Source organism: Eleutherodactylus coqui, chromosome 13 (genome assembly GCF_035609145.1).
Source record: "Eleutherodactylus coqui strain aEleCoq1 chromosome 13, aEleCoq1.hap1, whole genome shotgun sequence".
Lineage (NCBI taxonomy): Eukaryota > Metazoa > Chordata > Amphibia > Anura > Eleutherodactylidae > Eleutherodactylus > Eleutherodactylus coqui.
The window spans coordinates 90,501,930-90,519,738 of NC_089849.1; the positions used below are offsets into that span (position 1 = coordinate 90,501,930).

At 45.6% G+C, this 17,809-nt stretch overlaps 1 protein-coding gene across 2 annotated transcripts in view; it reads right to left on the minus strand.

Moving 5' to 3' along the window:
* Positions 1–17,809, minus strand: part of MYH10 (myosin heavy chain 10) — a 94,993-nt gene that overhangs the window by 23,485 nt on the left and 53,699 nt on the right. For both annotated transcript variants that reach the window (XM_066586558.1, XM_066586557.1), the window contains 12 exons: positions 16,235–16,327; positions 15,272–15,335; positions 12,942–13,040; positions 12,665–12,808; positions 12,367–12,462; positions 8,333–8,451; positions 7,442–7,594; positions 3,815–3,988; positions 3,323–3,496; positions 2,394–2,508; positions 1,598–1,791; positions 314–435 (listed from right to left, as the gene is read on the minus strand). In XM_066586558.1, the coding sequence (XP_066442655.1) occupies positions 314–435; positions 1,598–1,791; positions 2,394–2,508; positions 3,323–3,496; positions 3,815–3,988; positions 7,442–7,594; positions 8,333–8,451; positions 12,367–12,462; positions 12,665–12,808; positions 12,942–13,040; positions 15,272–15,335; positions 16,235–16,327 (1,547 nt within the window). The remainder of the gene's footprint in view (positions 1–313; positions 436–1,597; positions 1,792–2,393; positions 2,509–3,322; positions 3,497–3,814; positions 3,989–7,441; positions 7,595–8,332; positions 8,452–12,366; positions 12,463–12,664; positions 12,809–12,941; positions 13,041–15,271; positions 15,336–16,234; positions 16,328–17,809) is intronic.

A 17,809-nucleotide genomic window follows, 5' to 3' on the forward strand; every position in this document is an offset into this window, starting at 1 on the left:
TGAATCAGCGAACAATGTCAGCATTTGATGTTCATATTACTGTTAGCTCGTTCTATCCAGGGGATCCATCAAATGCAGGAAGGAATAGTAGGGCTGCATGCTGCGCTATCGCTTCCCAGTAAAATGAGCGAACCCTCCACATATAATCAGTGGGTTCCGTCAGGTGCTGCTGGGAGCCGGCCTTTTATTTTTGTTCTTCTGCTCCACAATGGAACACAAGGACAGAAATACGAAAGGAACCTAAAGCCTCGCGTCACGTTTGCCTTCTTTTCAACAAGCTACCGTCCCTTTAAATAAATTGTTTATGCATTACCTTTGTCTGAACTCCTGGAAGACAATTCGGTTGGGAAATCCTTGGCGGCATATTCGGATACCTTCCAAAACACCATTACATCTTAACTGGTCTAACACCAAGTGAGGATCCAGCTTACCGGCCTGTAGGAGACAGCATAAAGGAGTTCATCTTACGAATCACATTACAAAATCATCATTAACCCCTTAATGATACAGCCCTTTTTTCACCCCATTTTCGTTTTTTCTTCGGCCCTTTTAAAAAATCATAACTCCTTTATTTATCCTCACCGTAGCTATATGAGAGCTTGTTTCTTGTGGGACGAGTTGTATTCTTCATTAGTACTATTTAATGTACCATATAATGTACTGAAAAACTTAAAAAAATTGTAAGTGGCGTAAAATGACATTCCGCCATCTTATAGCAATAACTTATTTTTCCGTCGACGTAGTTGTGCGAGGGCTCATTTTTTGCGGTAGTTTGCTTTGGTACCATTTTTGATCACTTTTTATTGCATTTTTTCTGGGAGACAGGGTGACTTATGGACACAGCGATACCAAATATGTATTATAAATATGGCATAGGGGCTTTTTAAAAAAACAAACAAAAAAAACCAACTTATTTTTAGATTTGGTAAAACTATTGTTTAAATCTAACTTTTTTTTTTTTTTAAACACTCCCCACAGGGCACAAACAACTTACAATGCTTTGATCACTCCTGCAGTATGACGCAATGCCCTAGCATTACATCATACCGTGATCGGGCAGGCATTCTATCAAGCTCCCCCATGGGTTAATAGCGCCGATCAGCCGTGTGGCTGATTGCTACTATTGCCAGCAGGTGTCAGACGGTGCTATTAATAAACAGCCGGCGCCCACGCTGTATGAAGAGAGGTCGCCCCAGGATCTCTCTTCGTACATACCCCGACCCCGCAGGACGTAACTGTACATCCTATAGTGGGAAGGGGTTAAAAGGGAATGCAATAGTATAAAATTTTCAACATTTAAGTTATGATAGTGACACTTTTTGGTTGCTGATTCTTGTACTGCCCACTAGGTGGCATCACTTCCATATCATATCAAGTGATGAGGAATTCAAGACTAATGAATCTAGCATGCAGGTCAGGGCAGACATGAGCAATCGCATACTGATGCTATATATTATAAGTCATCAGTGATAAGAGTAGGAAAACCCATTCAAGTAGTAAGTACAAAGATAGAAATACAACTCTGCTGAAACCAACCGCATACCACGATACAGGGCTGAGGGTCTGTAGAGCTGTCTGCTCGATCTGGCACACTTACCCGCTTCTCGTGGTTGGGGATTATACAGCGCACAAAGTTGGGGTTGGTATTACGAAGTGTCGCCATGAGTTTGGTCAGTGACTCCTTGTACAGCTGGCCCACGGTCCTGAACATGCCCTTTTTGGTTTTGTATGCAGAACCGAAGGCAGTCTCTGTCATTCCAGCCACTTGGTCAAGGCCAACAATACGATCCACTGCAGATAGAGGAATAGCAGACATAAAAAGGGTCACCGTACAAAGCTCAATTCTCGTAGGACAAGCTCTATTCTTGCTGTCACTGAATGGAAAGATTACCCTTGAGAGACTGAAAACCTGTCCGGATCAAGTGCTACAATTCTGAGCAACACAATTTAGGATTCTTTTTCTTGAACTAAATGTAAGCAAGAATATTTCCATTCACTGACAGCAATAGATTTTGGAAATAGTGGAGAACTGAAACATAGTGTATAAGAAAGCTGCTAGCAAGATAAAATCAGCAAAAGGAACCAATGTCATCAGCAAGGTAAGAGGTCATCACCGTTGTATGCAGAGGCGTCTGTCTACGGGGCTCTTGGTCTATTCCTTAGTGCACTCCATGCATGCAGGCTAGTCTACAAAGCTAACTAGGTCTATGCATTCACCTCCACATAAGTGGTCATAAAAGGAGGCTCTCTGGACAGTCTGTATATCTAGGAGAAGCGCCGTTCAAGAGGAGATACAAAAACTGGTTAGGGTCCACTCAAGGGTTAAACCAAAAAAGTTTCAGATGGCGAATGATCATCAGGGTCATAATGCAAAAAAACATGGGTTGCCGTACCGTCCTTCCAGAGCTCGCTCACAAACTTGTCTGTGGACTGGTGGAGCAAGGTGGCCACGTTGTCATTCAGAGGGTCCATGTTCTTCATCAGCCATTCATCTGCTTTATAATCCACCTACGGCGGGAGATGGAACTGGGTCAATGTCAAAACAGGAGGCTCAGCTTTCTCATACATTGTACTCCAGTCACATCCAAAGCTGCAGCCACAATGTAGGTTGTAATGCATCTGCAGGTCTCAATACACTACAGTAAAACATGATGTCCAAACACAAGTATGGAGAGATGACCTAAGATCAGCATTTGCATTCACTTGATGGGTTTAATACAGATGACGCTATATGGCCGAATGTCCACGGGCGGATCAGGTTTGCGGAATCCGCATGGGTCCCTCATGTCGAAGATCCACAAATCAAGACGCCCATAGAGATACATGGACGTCCGCAAATGAAATAAAGCATGCAAATCTGATTAGCGGACCTTTTGGTCCAGAGGGAAAAAAAAAAAAAAAAATTTAAATCGTAGCATGCTTTATTTCAGTGTGGATCCCGCACAGACGGCTTTCATTGAAAGCGGTCTGATCCGTGGCCCGTCTGCAATTGAATTGCGGATAGGCCACGGATTGGACGGTTTCCATTAAAGCCAAAAGCAGGAGTTTAAAAAAATTTTTTTTAAAAACACACACACACACACACACACACACACACACACACACACACACACACACACACACACACTGTGTGACGCCGGCGCTGCCACAGACCCGGGAATAGAAGACCCGGAGAGGTAAACGCAGTGTCCTTGGCCGCGGGCACGATGAGACTCCGCTGCGGGCTCCCGTGAACATGAGGCCTATGCCACAATCTTACAGCCGATGCCTGCGACGGAGCTGGTCACATATACAATCACCACAGTGCAGTAAAGTGATTTACCCTGCCAGCATAATGAATGATACAGAAGTCAGCCTTGTCCTTTAGCTGCCGCGGCTTCTGGAATTTGGAGTGCGTGCCTTGTTCCTGGACCAGCTTGTCCACAAAAGTCTTGTCTGTGGCCTTGGGGAACCAGCACTCCTCATCCAGCAGAGCAAGGACTCCAGGAGGGTTCGCCTGCAGAGAACATACATGGGTGAATGAAGCGGAGGGGTTTCAGACATTTAGATGATGGAAGAACGAGGCTATGTACAACACTGAAAGACAAATGTCAGGAGGCCCAACAGGACATCACTGTGAACTGAAGTGGGATAAATCTGCTGGCTTGCAAGAACTATCCCATCAACGTCTATGGCGCAGAATATCCTCTGCTAAACTACCATAGAAGTATGAAGGTAGGTAGGGGCAGAGACACCAAGATCCCAGGTAAATGGGCTGGACAGGTTTTCCCAATGGAAAGCGTCAAATTACCTGTAGTAAGCCTGCAGGACTTACCGGCCTCTCGATGAGGTCAATGCAAGGTTGCAAATCCAGACCAAAGTCGATGAAGTTCCACTCAATGCCCTCCCGCTGGTACTCCTCCTGCTCCAGGATGAACATGGTGTGGTTGAAGAGCTGCTGCAACTTCTCATTTGTGTAATTAATGCAGAGCTGCTCAAAAGAGTTTAGCTGCAAAAAAAAAAAAAAAAATGAAAATCGACCAGTGAGTGGCGCTATTAGCAGGACATCAGGGACATAGACGATTTATAGCCTTGCAGATAAGGATGTGGCTGGAGCACTATAGCCATGCAGCCTAAAGTATGCCTCTTCCCTGAGCCCTCCCTTTATCATAGGGCTGAGTGATCCAGCAGTGCTCTGCCCGATTATTAGAGAGACCTGTGCAGCCATATATTACAGGTGCACAGTCCAGGAAGCGGGACCACCAACCTCCCATTACAGAAGACTGGACCCCAGGCATGCAGCATTAACCACCCTTCCATTACCCTGAAACTTAACCCGTTCACTGTGCTAGAACAAGGATCCCCAGAGTAACCCATTCACTGTGCTAGATCAAGGATCCCCAGAGTAACCCATTCACTGTGCTAGATCAAGGATCCCCAGAGTAACCCATTCACTGTGCTAGATCAAGGATCCCCAGAGTAACCCATTCACTGTGCTAGATCAAGGATCCCCAGAGTAACCCATTCACTGTGCTAAATCAAGGATCCCCAGAGTAACCCATTCACTGTGCTAGATCAAGGATCCCCAGAGTAGCCCATTCACTGTGCTAGATCAAGGATCCCCACAGTAACCCATTCACTGTGCTAGATCAAGGATCCCCAGAGTAGCCCATTCACTGTGCTAGATCAAGGATCCCCACAGTAACCCATTCACTGTGCTAGATCAAGGATCCCAACAGTAGCCCATTCACTGTGCTAGATCAAGGATCCCTACAGTAACCCATTCACTGTGCTAGATCAAGGATCCCGACAGTAACCCATTCACTGTGCTAGATCAAGGATCCCGACAGTAACCCATTCACTGTGCTAGATCAAGGATCCCGACAGTAACCCATTCACTGTGCTAGATCAAGGATTCCTACAGTAACCCTTTCACTGTACTAGATCAAGGATTCCTACAGTAACCCATTCACTGTACTAGATCAAGGATCCCTGCATTAACCCATTCACTGTGCTAGATCAAGGATCCCCAGAGTAACCCATTCACTGTGCTAGATCAAGGATTCCTACAGTAACCCATTCACTGTGCTAGATCAGGGATCCCTACAGTAACCCATTCAGTGTGCTAGAGCACCAGGGATTATGACCTTAACCTCATGAGCTGACTTGGGCCAACGGGAATACCAACTAACATTTTCACTGCCCTAGAACAGCAGGGATAATACTATTAATCCTTTCACAGTACTAGATAACCAGGGATGCGAGTATTAGTGTTTTTTAGTATTAATTTTCATTATGTAACTAGTCCCCCAGTATATAGGTCAGCTAGTTTTACCTTGGTTAGTTCTTGCTTTCTATCTGAAACTTTATTGAGTCCTCCTTCAGGTAGGTCATGTGATCTCATTCTAATCACCTGAGATTTACTCGGATTTGTTTTCCAACTCAAAAAGTCAGTTTTTCAGTTAACCTAATTTCTGTGTGATGGACTCTACCACACAAGTGCTTCAAAAAGGGGAGACAAACCGTTACTACTGATGATTAGAGGCTCCTGTCACACAACTATAATGAAGGAAATGACGATTTGGCCTCCTGACTGTATACTTATGCTCTGTAGAGGTAATTATACTCCCAACAGGCAGAGATGGTACAGGCTCTACCTGCTCATGTGATGTTGTGCTAATGCATCATGAGCGTGAAATCCTTTCTCTAAAACAGAATAGTTCTAGAGGCAGCAGGGACATATCTCTGCATCAAGATGCTTCCTGACAAGCATCAGACAGGAGGCTGCACTGCACGAAAGTGACTGCAATATAAATGGAAGCCCAGAGTGTGACAAGCAATCAGGTGAGGGGGTGCAGGGGTGAAGAAAATAGGTTTTGGCCAGAGGTTAATATTACATGCCTGCGTGCTATGTGACCCTGTATATCTGGCAGCTTTATAAAAGGTTAGGGTGTTGTAGGTCAATACTACTGTACGGATAGGCTTAGAGGAAACCGTGCCCAGGTCCCTAACCTCCCCATTCACCATCTATCAAATGCTTAGGGTAGAATATACGTCAGGATATCAGATAAGGGTATAGGATTTTGAATAACTTTACAAACCTATGTAAATTATAAGGACCTATGAAGGGCCCAGCACTGTGAACTATCTAGATCATAACTGAGCCTAATGACAGTCGCATGTTCCATAACCAAGTAACTGGATTACAATGAATAGGTTATATAACGCACTATGCCACCAATTTATGAATTATATTACTTCTTTCACGAGTCCTCCACTTTTGACATCCGAGTGATGTAAATCACTCAGATGACCGATGTCTGCATGTAGATTGGTGACTAAGTGCTCAGACTCCTATATATGGAAATCAGAGTCACGGATACTCTGATTGGGACAACTTGATTAACTTAAAGGGGTTGTCCCGCGGCAGCAAGTGGGTCTATACACTTCTGTATGGCCATATTAATGCACTTTGTAATGTACATTGTGCATTAATTATGAGCCATACAGAAGTTATAAAAAGTTTTTTACTTACCTGCTCCGTTGCTAGCGTCCTCGTTCCCATGGAGCCGACTAATTTTCGCCCTCCGATGGCCAAATTAGCCGCGCTTGCGCAGTCCGGGTCTTCTGCTCTCTTCTATGGAGCCGCTCGTGCAGAATGCCGCCTCCGTGTAGCTCCGCCCCGTCACGTGCCGATTCCAGCCAATCAGGAGGCTGGAATCGGCAATGGACCGCACAGAAGAGCTGCGGTCCACGGAGGGAGCAGACCCCGGCGGCCATCTTCAGCAGGTAAGTATGAAGACGCCGGACCCCCGGGATTCAGGTAAGCGCTGAGCGGTTTGTTTTTTTAACCCCTGCATCGGGGTTGTCTCGCGCCGAACGGGTGGGGGGGTGGGGGGGTTAAAAAAAAAAAACAAAAAAAATCCGTTTCGGCGCGGGACAACCCCTTTAAGTGTTAATTCTTCCCTCTCCACAACTTATATACAGTCATGCAGGGGAAGGATCCATACTGCTCCATGCAGCCAGTCAGCATGCCGCCTTTGCCAACTCTGGTTGAAGAGTGCACTGGCTGTTGTCTCAGGATAGGCAACAGCTAGTGATTCAATGTTTGTCTAGCTGCAATCTCGAGTCTGTAGAAACACAGGTGGCAGTGAAGTGCAGTTATATGTAGCTCCCACTTCAACCTACACCCAGGGTGCATCGGCAACTAGAGGCAAAGATTCTTGGCTTTTAACAAGACCAAGATAAAAGCTCTAGAGACAACACAGCCTGAGAGAGTCAGTATCATCACGTATGGACTTATACATTCTTAGCTACTGCAGTGCCTTCTTGCAAGACATATGAGCTATACTCTTGGCAATAAAAGTGTTAAAGGGGGAACTAATTAAACAGGGTTTGAGAAAAGGTTCTTTTAACTCTTACTTGGAGAAACTGGTCTTTAATGGAAACAGTAAAAACAAACCTCAAAAATCTCAAAGCCAGCAATATCTAGGATGCCGATAAAGGAGGCTCCTTGGCGCTTGGTGCGATCCAGAGCTTTGTTGATCCGATGGACCAACCAGCGGAAGAGACGCTCATAAGTAGCTTTGGCCAAAGCCTCTATTGCAAAGTCCGCCTGTAAAAAGAGAACAAAAAAAACCAGTAACTATCACACAGTTCCTATTGGTGGTCTGAATTAAAAGTACAGAGGACCTCAAAGCTGGACAATTTTACTTTTAGGAACAATATTTTGTGCTAATTACATTATATTTACAGTGGTTGGAGTCCTGGTAATAAGAGTTTCAAACTCCCTTTATACAAAATAAAAAAACAAAAAAAAAACCACAAACTTAGAATGGCTGCTTTTGTCTGATCTATCAAAGTAACACATTGTTTATTCTGCACGATGGTCAGAAAAAAAAAAAAAAGATATACACAACATCAAAAAGTGCTTTCTTTGGTCACCCAGTCTTCAAGGTGGCAAAAAAAGGTCCGCGTCCTTGAGGGGTTAAATAATGCTGCCTCCACTAGGAGGAACTCGCTACTTATGATATTAAACAGCTCCTATAACAAACCCGTATTCTGTAAACATAGTGGGGGCCGGAGGCAGAGAAGGTTTCATCATGAGACACTATATGTAACCAATGGGTGCCAACCGCTATATAGATATTAATGTTACTTCAGCGGTCGCACACTTTATTGAAATATACAGTAAGAAGCCTTAATCCCACAATCTTACAAACTTGTGAGACGCCTAAACCTGAACTTGGATACCCTCAGGTACATAAACATAACTACTTAGTTTCCGAACAGATCAGTGCCAGTTTCCAGCTTCCTCTGCCGGCATCATGCCCTCGACGGGGCCTCCGCTCACCTGCTCCTTTGTCTGCGCCTTCTGCACGTAGTCCCGACCCACTTTGATGCGCGGAGTGAGGATGGCTCGGGTAAACTCCATGACGTTCATGCCCAGCAGATGGCAGAGTTTCTGTGCGGCTGGAAAGTGAAGACAGGGTAAGTTCTCGCACCGGGTCTATGTCGAGCACACAGCTCACCTCCTCGCTACCCCTGTACTTGGAACTGAACGCATTCTGCTTACTAATATAGCCTGCAAGAACAGACGTGGCCGTGTATACTGAGAAACTCGGATTTAATCACCACCGGACAAAAGGTCAAGTCCCCCGGAGTCATGACCGACCCCTCGGGTGACGTCACATCAGGACGTTTTCTCGGCAGACTGTTTTTGCGGGGTGGTTTGCCATTGCCTTCCCCAGGCATCTTTTACCCTCCAGGAAGCCGGGTACCCAGTTCACCGACCTCGGAAGGATGGAAAGCTGCGTCAAACTCAAGTCGGCTACCTGACTCAAGCGGGGACTGAACCCGCAACCTTCAGGTTGTGAGCGAGCGCTCAGGACTGCATTACCGCTGCCTTGCCACACGAGGCAAAACAATGGTCTTATTTTCCGAATATAGGCAAAGTATTAAAATGTCAAGTAATTATTACACAGAAGGCGTTCTAGGGTATTCGTAAACCAGGGGTACAATTTCCCCTATTGTTCATCAAAAGTGTCAATGAGGGGTTAGCTGACATGTAACCTAAGAAAGTACATCACCAGCCTATCTTGGCTCCGCAGAATGACTGCGAGGGGCACAAAAGTGTGCACTATGGGGCCTCCCCGTCATTGTATATGCAACACCTAGTAAAAGCATCCTGTAGATTACAATTTCTGTTCAACTAGGGGGCATAAGAGCTACTTAATGGTCAGTTACTAAGTTAATAATGTAAGGAAGTGTCTCACCAGCCTCTCTTGGATCTGCAGAATGGCCAAGGAGGAGCTTATGGGAATACAATTGTGTTATAGAACCCCCTTTCTATTTTATGTACTCCCTTTTAACATTGTCCTTATTCGCCCTCCGGACTTCTCAAACCTTATTATTTCTTAACTAATTACCCCAATAAATGTCAATCTCCACTTGCATCAGGAACGAGACTTTGAAGAGGTCCGCAAACTTAGGAGTCCCAGAACTTCCTGCTCTTACTCAGACCTGAGCTGGAAGAAGCTATGTGCTTGGAAACAAGGGTCCCCCAGGAAGGAAGAAAGGAAGGAAGGAAGGAAGGGGGACCTCTTTAATGTGCACCTATTTAAGACTGGAAGGGGTATAAATTTGAGAGGGCAGCTGCATGCAGAGTGGGAACAGTAGATAATGGGGCAGCCATGGAGATTAAAACTCTTTAATTTGGCATCCAAGCACCAGCTAGGTGTTGATTTAGCAGATATTCTGGCTTACCAGATGGTCATAAAAAAAGCTTGTGATGAGAGAGCCTTCATACAGACTGAGCAAGAGGAAAGTCCCATCTGATCATATATTGCATCTGTTACCTACAGCCAGATTAAGAGACTTTCTGGATGAGGGGCATCTGCTAATCCATAAAGGCGGCTATATACAATGTATTGTTCTCTGCTTATTTAACTGGGGCGAAACGAGAACCTCCGGCACAATCTGTCAGTCACCGGGAATGCAGAGTGTTAGCTGTGGATTGATGGGTTGAGTGCTCTGAAAGCGCAGGGCATCATGGGAGGCCGCGATCACATTATAAAGACCGTTGGAGGATCTGGACCAGAGCTTATAATAAATTCCTGCACTGCGGGAAACAATAGGTTAGCGCGTCCAGAGAGCATTGCTTTGCCTTGGCTTACACACATTCCTTGGGGTTTGGAGAGATGGCTGCAGATTCTTGGCCTCCGCTCTGTTCTCCACAGTCCGAACCCAATGAAAATAAACACTGAGAACACGCTATGTAGATGCTGCCTCTACCGAGCCCCAGCCCGACTTCTGGAAACTGATTAGACGCAAATTACCAACAGGGAGGAGCTACGGCACACGGGTCATCTGAAGCTCGGGTTACCGGATGAGCATGAAGTATTGTACATAGCGGTAAGTGTAGGCATTTACAGTAGCACTCCTATATGTTGCACTTCTGGTAGCGAGGATAATTCACACTTTGGACATGTACAAATACAACCCAAGTTATAAAACATTTAACTCCCGTACCCTTATATTTTCTGAAATCGGAACCTGGCACCTTGTCAAAAAGTGCAAAACTTTTTGGGTCAAACAGGATTTAAAAAAAAAATAATGCACTAAAACATTTATTTGTGCCTAAAACCAAATGCAGGCAGCAGTTTACAGACGACGGCGTGCAAAGTTCATACATCATCATCAACAAGAGCTTGTCTACTCATATAGGAAACCAAGGCCATGCAGGACTTGGCTGCACAACGCAGACAGCTTCCAGACCACCAAATCTGTGAGCGCTCCATACCATGCATACAACTTCACCATTACACTCATCTACCTTCAGGCAACTTTGTATCAAACAGTAATTATGAGCAAAAAGTGTATGAAAAATTTAAATTTGCAACTAAAATGTGTTCTTAAGCCAAGCCTTGTAACAGAATACATTCAGCAACAAACCCTGTTATGAGGAGCTAATACAAACCACGTGTGTCTGCAGTCACAGCTCTGGGTTTCAGAGAAACACCAAAAACGCAAGACTTTGCAAACAATTTTTGCAAATTGGGGATTACATAGGTCTACATGCATTAATTATGGCTGCTTTGAGACGGCCTAAAAAGGGTGCTTTTTCACCGACAAACTGCGTCCAAAACACCTGAATATCCCGAAGGTTCATCTGAACCACAGAGCGCTGCAAGCCTGATCACCTGCGGGAAGATTGTGTGTTGTATCCAATGCGGACGCAAGAAAAGAGCCATATAATGTCTATTCGAAAGTGGTTACATACAGATTTCTGTTGAGGAGTTAAGGCCCATTTAAGCACAATGATTATATCGCTCAAAAGTGGTTCAAACGAGCGAAAGTGAGCGATAATCAGAGTGAAGCAAAAAAAACCCCAAAAAACGCTCACTTGTCATTCGCGGTTGTTTAAGCGGACTTTTCAGTCCCCTTAAAAAAAAAAAAATTAAAAAAACAACCTTGCTGGCACCCGTTGGCTTGTCATCCTGTGTAAAAGCTCCTCACTCCGCGCTTCCCATAGGAGGTGAAGCACTGAGTGAAAAGCAGACGAGAAGCCCATGAGCCGCCGGCGCGGCTTTCAGTTTGAATGCTCTGCACGAGGCGCCGACGACCTTAGTGGTGACCTCAGCGCTGGTGCAGCTGTCTGAACGGCTGTCGGCCCCTGTAAAAAGGCCTTTACTTGAAAATTATAGTTCTAATCGGTGTGAAAATGTGTCAGATCTTCCTGTCTGATAACAGTTAATACCGACTGTCGCATGTAAGCGGTATCTCTATAGGAGTCAGTATGTTTTACGCCAAAGACTGGGTCAATACAGGATAGGGAGGAGTGTAAAATCCATGAACTATTGACTGCCGTGTGATGCGGCTGTTCGTGTGACTTGACACAGCTCTCCGGTAAACATTTGGCTGATGGAATCAAACTGCCAAATTACATAAAGAGTGAGTAGATGAGCAAGTTCTCACCTTTTCTGCAGGAAAAAAAGACCTCCATGTGTGACAGAGAGCAAGTATGCTCTGCGGTAAGGATGGGTGATAACATGTTACCTCCGCCTGGGGTCATATCTACAAGGATGTGCTTGACTATCCCTTGTCAGTTACACAGAAGTAAAATAAAGTTACCCAAGCTGGGTACTCATTTTACAGACCTCGGAAGGCTGAGTCAACCTTGAGCCGGCTACCTGGACCACGCGGGGATTGAACCCACACAACCTTCAGGTCGTGAGCGAGAGCTTAGGACTGCATTTCCGCTATTGTAACACTCAGCGCCACAAGAGGCTCTTTATTCTCAGAAGTGAATGAAGCAGTGCTTACGTTAAACATTGAAACGTTTTCCAACCCAACTTTATAGAAGTCTCTGGTCCAAAGCCCACCTACCTGTATTCTCTGGCATAGATGCTTGGTCGGTGTTCCTCTCCTTCTTGAAGATAATGTTTCCAAACTGAAGAACTGCAGAAACTACCTTCAGCATAGCTGTGGGAGAAGAGAGAAGGGACATACGAGAGTGGGTATACAAGGTATACAGTTTAAATACTAGTCCTCACTTCCGAGATTATCTAGTAGGTAAAAGGTCAACCACAACCCTAGATCAACGGTGTCCAACTGATGGCTCTTCAGCCATGAAGAAACAACAACTCTAAAAATGGGATCTGAACCACCAAATTATCTGACTTACACAGTATCTCATCATGAGAGAAGCCCATGATGTGCATCGCTTCCATGGTCTCTTGAAAGTTGTCCTTGTCCTGCTGCCCAGGGATAGGTATGTAGCCATTAGAGACAAATTTGTAGTTGTTGAAGCCCTCCAGTAGTAAATCGGCTGTAGTCAGAAAAAGACGCAAGGTTAACAAGGCCGTCTTCTCCATACCTGGTTGGCCATGTGATATTCCACAACATGCACTCTATCTGCTATAGGACAACAGTGATGGATGGACAAGACCACCAAGACTTACATTGCAGATGTTCTCCTGATCCAGCAAGCAGCTGGTAGAAGATATGAAAGGTCCTCTCATCCTTGGCTTGTCGGATGGCTCGAGACTTTTCTAACAAGTCTGGAGACTGGAATTAAGGAGTTTACAAAGTGAATAATGGGCAAACCAAGCATAGATTTTCTAGAAGATGCAAACACTCGGCAGGACCTCAGAGGCGGATGTTATAAAGGTGGCGGGTCCAGACAACGTCCACCCCAGAGGTCTTTAAGAACTCCAACCTGTAATGGCCGATTTATTTAACCAGCCCCTTCTAACAGGCGACGTCCCTGATGACTGGAGAACGTTGCACCCATCCAAGGAGGGCACAGCGGATGTAAACCACTGAACGATTTGCGAGTGTAATTCAGAATATAATTGCGAATAGTTTACCGGTCCGTGTAAAAGGAGCCCAAGATGTCAGTTTAAAACTGGGCCTCATGAACTAACACGGGTCCTGCCTGAAGTGTCGAATGGCCAAGAGCTATTAGAGGAGCCTAACATATGGGGATGCTCTATATATTGACCCTTGATGGGCAGGTTACTGCGTGCCAATAAACACCAATCCCATGGCAGCTATATATCCATAGACAGGTAAGTACATACACATTTTTCCGCTTTTCTTCAGCACTGTGCTGCGTTCTATCAGTCCCGCACCGGAGAGGAGTAGAGTGGTTTTAATTAAGAAAAGCTGAAATTCATCTAAAACTTGGCGCTGTGAAGAATCTGAGGAATGATATTGAGTTTCCCTGCAGCAGAGAAATGCCCCAGGTTGGGTTGAGCTTCGTCCATGGTGTCCCTACTAACAACAGTCCTCGGCACAACATATAAACAGCGGGTCCCGGGGTAGTAACATGAGATAACGAGTACACAAGACTCTGGGCTTGTAGAGACCTCAGCAGGATCCATTAATGAAAAGGTTTTGGCGGAAAGGATAAGCTTGTGAATATGAAGAAGACTTCACAGGGTAATGTAAGGAAGGAAAAAAATGAAATTTGTGTGCGTTCTACGCAAAAGGACAGAACCCGTTGATTTCAATGGGTTAATTTACATGAGCAGCAGTGGCTAGGCCAAGGCAGCAGTGGGCAGGCCAAGGCAGCAGTGGGCAGGCCAAGGCAGCAGTGGGCAGGCCAAGGCAGCAGTGGGCAGGCCAAGGCAGCAGTGGGCAGGCCAAGGCAGCAGTGGACAGGCCAAGGCAGCAGTGGACAGGCCAAGGCAGCAGTGGACAGGCCAAGGCAGCAGTGGACAGGCCAAGGCAGCAGTGGACAGGCCAAGGCAGCAGTGGACAGGCCAAGGCAGCAGTGTGTTGCCCATCAACCACATGATTTCTATGTACTATACCATCCACATGCCCACGGTAGAGGCCACTCTCCGACATCGCCAGGAAGCAACTACGGTTTGTTATACCGCCACCTCTAGTCCAAGATTGTTATGCTTCCACTATAAAGTGAGCTATGGGATAGTGGGGAGCCGGGGGCCTAAATGGGGGCACCTGCAGCCTACCTGCTGCCCATGCTTACACATTTCTAGATACATAAGGGGGTACCGCACTGTGATCCAACGAGTCCAACCACAGTCAGATAATACAAAGTACTAAATCGTTTATACATCGATGAACTTCGCTTCCACCAATCAACTAAGGGCCTTTTTACAGGGAACGATTATAGTTAAAAGAAAATTAAAGAGTGAATTCTGTCCCTGTTCCCGCGTGCAGACGATTTATTACTGCGCGTAAAAGGAGCCGCAGTTTCAATTATATACCCAGCCAAGCAGGTCGTACTGCCAGCTGCCAGAGGAACGCAGCAACATCTGTATCAGATTCAGACGAGATCAAGTCAGTAAAAATACTTCCCCTTCAGAGACACAACACGGGTGCGAGACTGACCATTTTAGGAATTCCCAGCTAATATCCATACCCTGTACGATAAAGCAGATGCCATCAATTCATTTTATTTACTGTACACAGATTTGGGAGTGTAAGCTCTCGCCTACGACCTGGAGGTTGCAAGTTCGATTCCCACATGAATCAGGTAGCCGGCTCAAGGTTGACTCAGCCTTCCATCCTTCCGAGGTCGGTAAAATGAGAACCCAGCTTGGTGGGGGGTAATAAGTAATAATTACCTGAAAGCGCTGCGGAATAAGTTGGCGCTATACAAATACCATGATTTGATTTTTTGATTTGAATTAAACCCAATTTGGTACTCGTGTGGAACGGGAAAGTTGAGTAGCTTAAAGCAGCAGCGACATCCCGCTATTTGGTGAAGCCGAGCATCTGGTGATGGGATGAGAGGTTAGCACACAGAAGTAGAGGATACAGGTCTCAATATTGGCCCCCACAATGTAACCGGTCACGTCAAAGTTTATCCGGATGAACTTGCCCTGGAGAAGGGTGAAAAAAAATATATATATCAGAATTGCCCCATAGGAATAAATGATAATTACATTCTGAAATTTGCAGATTCCTACTTGCCCCTTGGCCCCCAGCGATGAGCGATCCCAAAGTCAATCACTAAGGAATTTTGGCCCTTTTTTGCATCTAATATGTACACAAAAGCATGGCCAAAACACAATAGGTTACCATCCTGGGTATACTATCTGTACATGCTATATGCACCAACTACAGTGTATCTTATGAGATCCGGCTTCACACTGCTCACCCCACCAGAAGCAGGAGGCACGAGAGAGCAGTGTGAAGCTGCATCACACAGGGATACATAGAGTCTGCCGCACTGTGACCGTCACCGCAGAGCCAGAAGCAGAATGGGAAATGTAGGCGGCATTATGGGAACCATAAGAGAGGAAGCCGCCAAAATGACAGCTAACATCCGGCACGTCCACTGAAACAGGCATATATAACAGGATCTGTAATTAATAGCCTATTAAATAAACAGAAAAATAATTCCTAGAATGCTTCTTTAACCCTTTACAATCCAATTTTGGATTCAGGGTTTTCCTAGGGGGCTTCCTCTTTCTGCCATTATATAAAGGCACCATCTGCTGGCTAGAGCTAGTACTGCGGTATGGAACATGCTGGAGAGGCCCCCCGACAACAGAGCGGCCGGCAATATTCGGTGAGAATACCCTTCCGGACGTCTTCCGACATCGGAGCTGTACAGCCTTTAATCAGAATGTCTTCAGACGTCAGACAGTGGATTGGAAAGGGTTAAATGCTTTAGCTATTTTCGTGGGAGTCATTTTTGGAACAAAGACTTCCCCAACATGGGAGATGTAGGATATAGTCTGGCTCTCGGACCCAACTTACAACCTTTGGCACTTACAAAGCGGGATGAGTTGTCATTCTTGACCGTCTTGGCATTCCCGAAAGACTCTAAAATAGGATTGGCCTGTAGCAGCTGGCGCTCCAACTCACCCTATAGAGAGAGAGGCATACATTCACATGAAAACGTACGGTGGAGGGGATACCTCCAACTAGCGGCACTACAGGTATGTACGCTTTTTCTAGTTCGACACATTTTGGAATAAACTAACTAAACACATGTGACAAACAAACTACATTGACGGAATGGACATTGCAGGTGACTTAAAGGGAGCTAAAATGTGTCTGCAGTAAGCTCCTCATCGCCCCCTAGTGATGGGTGCAGACAGACAAAATGTTACTATTGAGATTTCTACCAGAATGACATCTGATGGAAAAGGTGATGATTAAAATCCTTTGATTTCTGGCAACACAATGCACTGGCATCTCCATAGGAGATACCAAGAGTTTATTATTGCCCCAATTGATCAACAGCTTTCTCTATGGATAGTGGATGATTACACACCATGGCGGATATCACCCGGACATTTAAACACATATCCTTGGCTCTCTGGATGGGGCTGCCATTCAGGAATCGGGGAAAGCTGGGTGTCATATCTGCAATGGCTCCTAATAGAAAATAGCTGTTTTATAACCCGATTCATTCCTGACATTGCTACTTCCCCCATACTAAATATCCCTCACGATTAACAAGCCACGGCGGCAGGTTCCGATGACTACCCCCCCCCCCCCCCCCAATATAATAGCACCTTGCATGTGACAGCGCAGAACAAAAGAGCAGCGAACAAGAGAAGCACGTTTATGGAAATGTCCTTATTAGACAATAAATCAGGCACTTTGTACGTCTCCCCCGCGCCGGCAGCTCGCCCGCGGCCAGGAGGCTTTGTTCACTACAATCGCACTTATTAGCCGAGCGCCACAACTTCTGGGTAGATGATTGCCATCTACATCTTGCAGAGGAAAAACCCTGCAGAGTTTCGTTTCTGCAGTACTCCCCCTCAGTATACACCCCGGTGAACGATTAATGCCCGAGGGGAACGGGGTTACCATATAGGACAATTGTAACATCTGAACGCTACTTTACAGGTTGTATACAGAAATAACCTACATAAAACAGGTGTGTAGATCTATACACACACCAATATAATATACACACATACATACACTGTGGTTCTCCAAAAATACGTCCTACCACGATAGTAAGATCTATCGGGTTTTCGTGGGGGGCTTGAAATATAAGGTCTCCCCCAAAAATAGGACCTAGCTAAAATGGCTGTGATTGGCTAATTGAGCGCCAGCAGCCAATCACAGCACTCGCTTTACTGGAGGCAAGGTATTCAAAGCCCCGTCACCAGCAGAAACTCAGCTGTGATACGAGGACGACGTAGTTTTCCGCAGCGCCACCAAAGACCCCCCCCCCCCCCCGAAAATAGGAAACACTGCCATTTTGGGGGTAAAAATTAATATAAGACAGTGTCTTTTTTGGGGGAAGCACGGTATATAGAGAGCTGAACTCACCATTTCACGGATTACTAGAAATCAGCAAGTTTGTCCCCAGACAGCTCAGGGCCTGTTT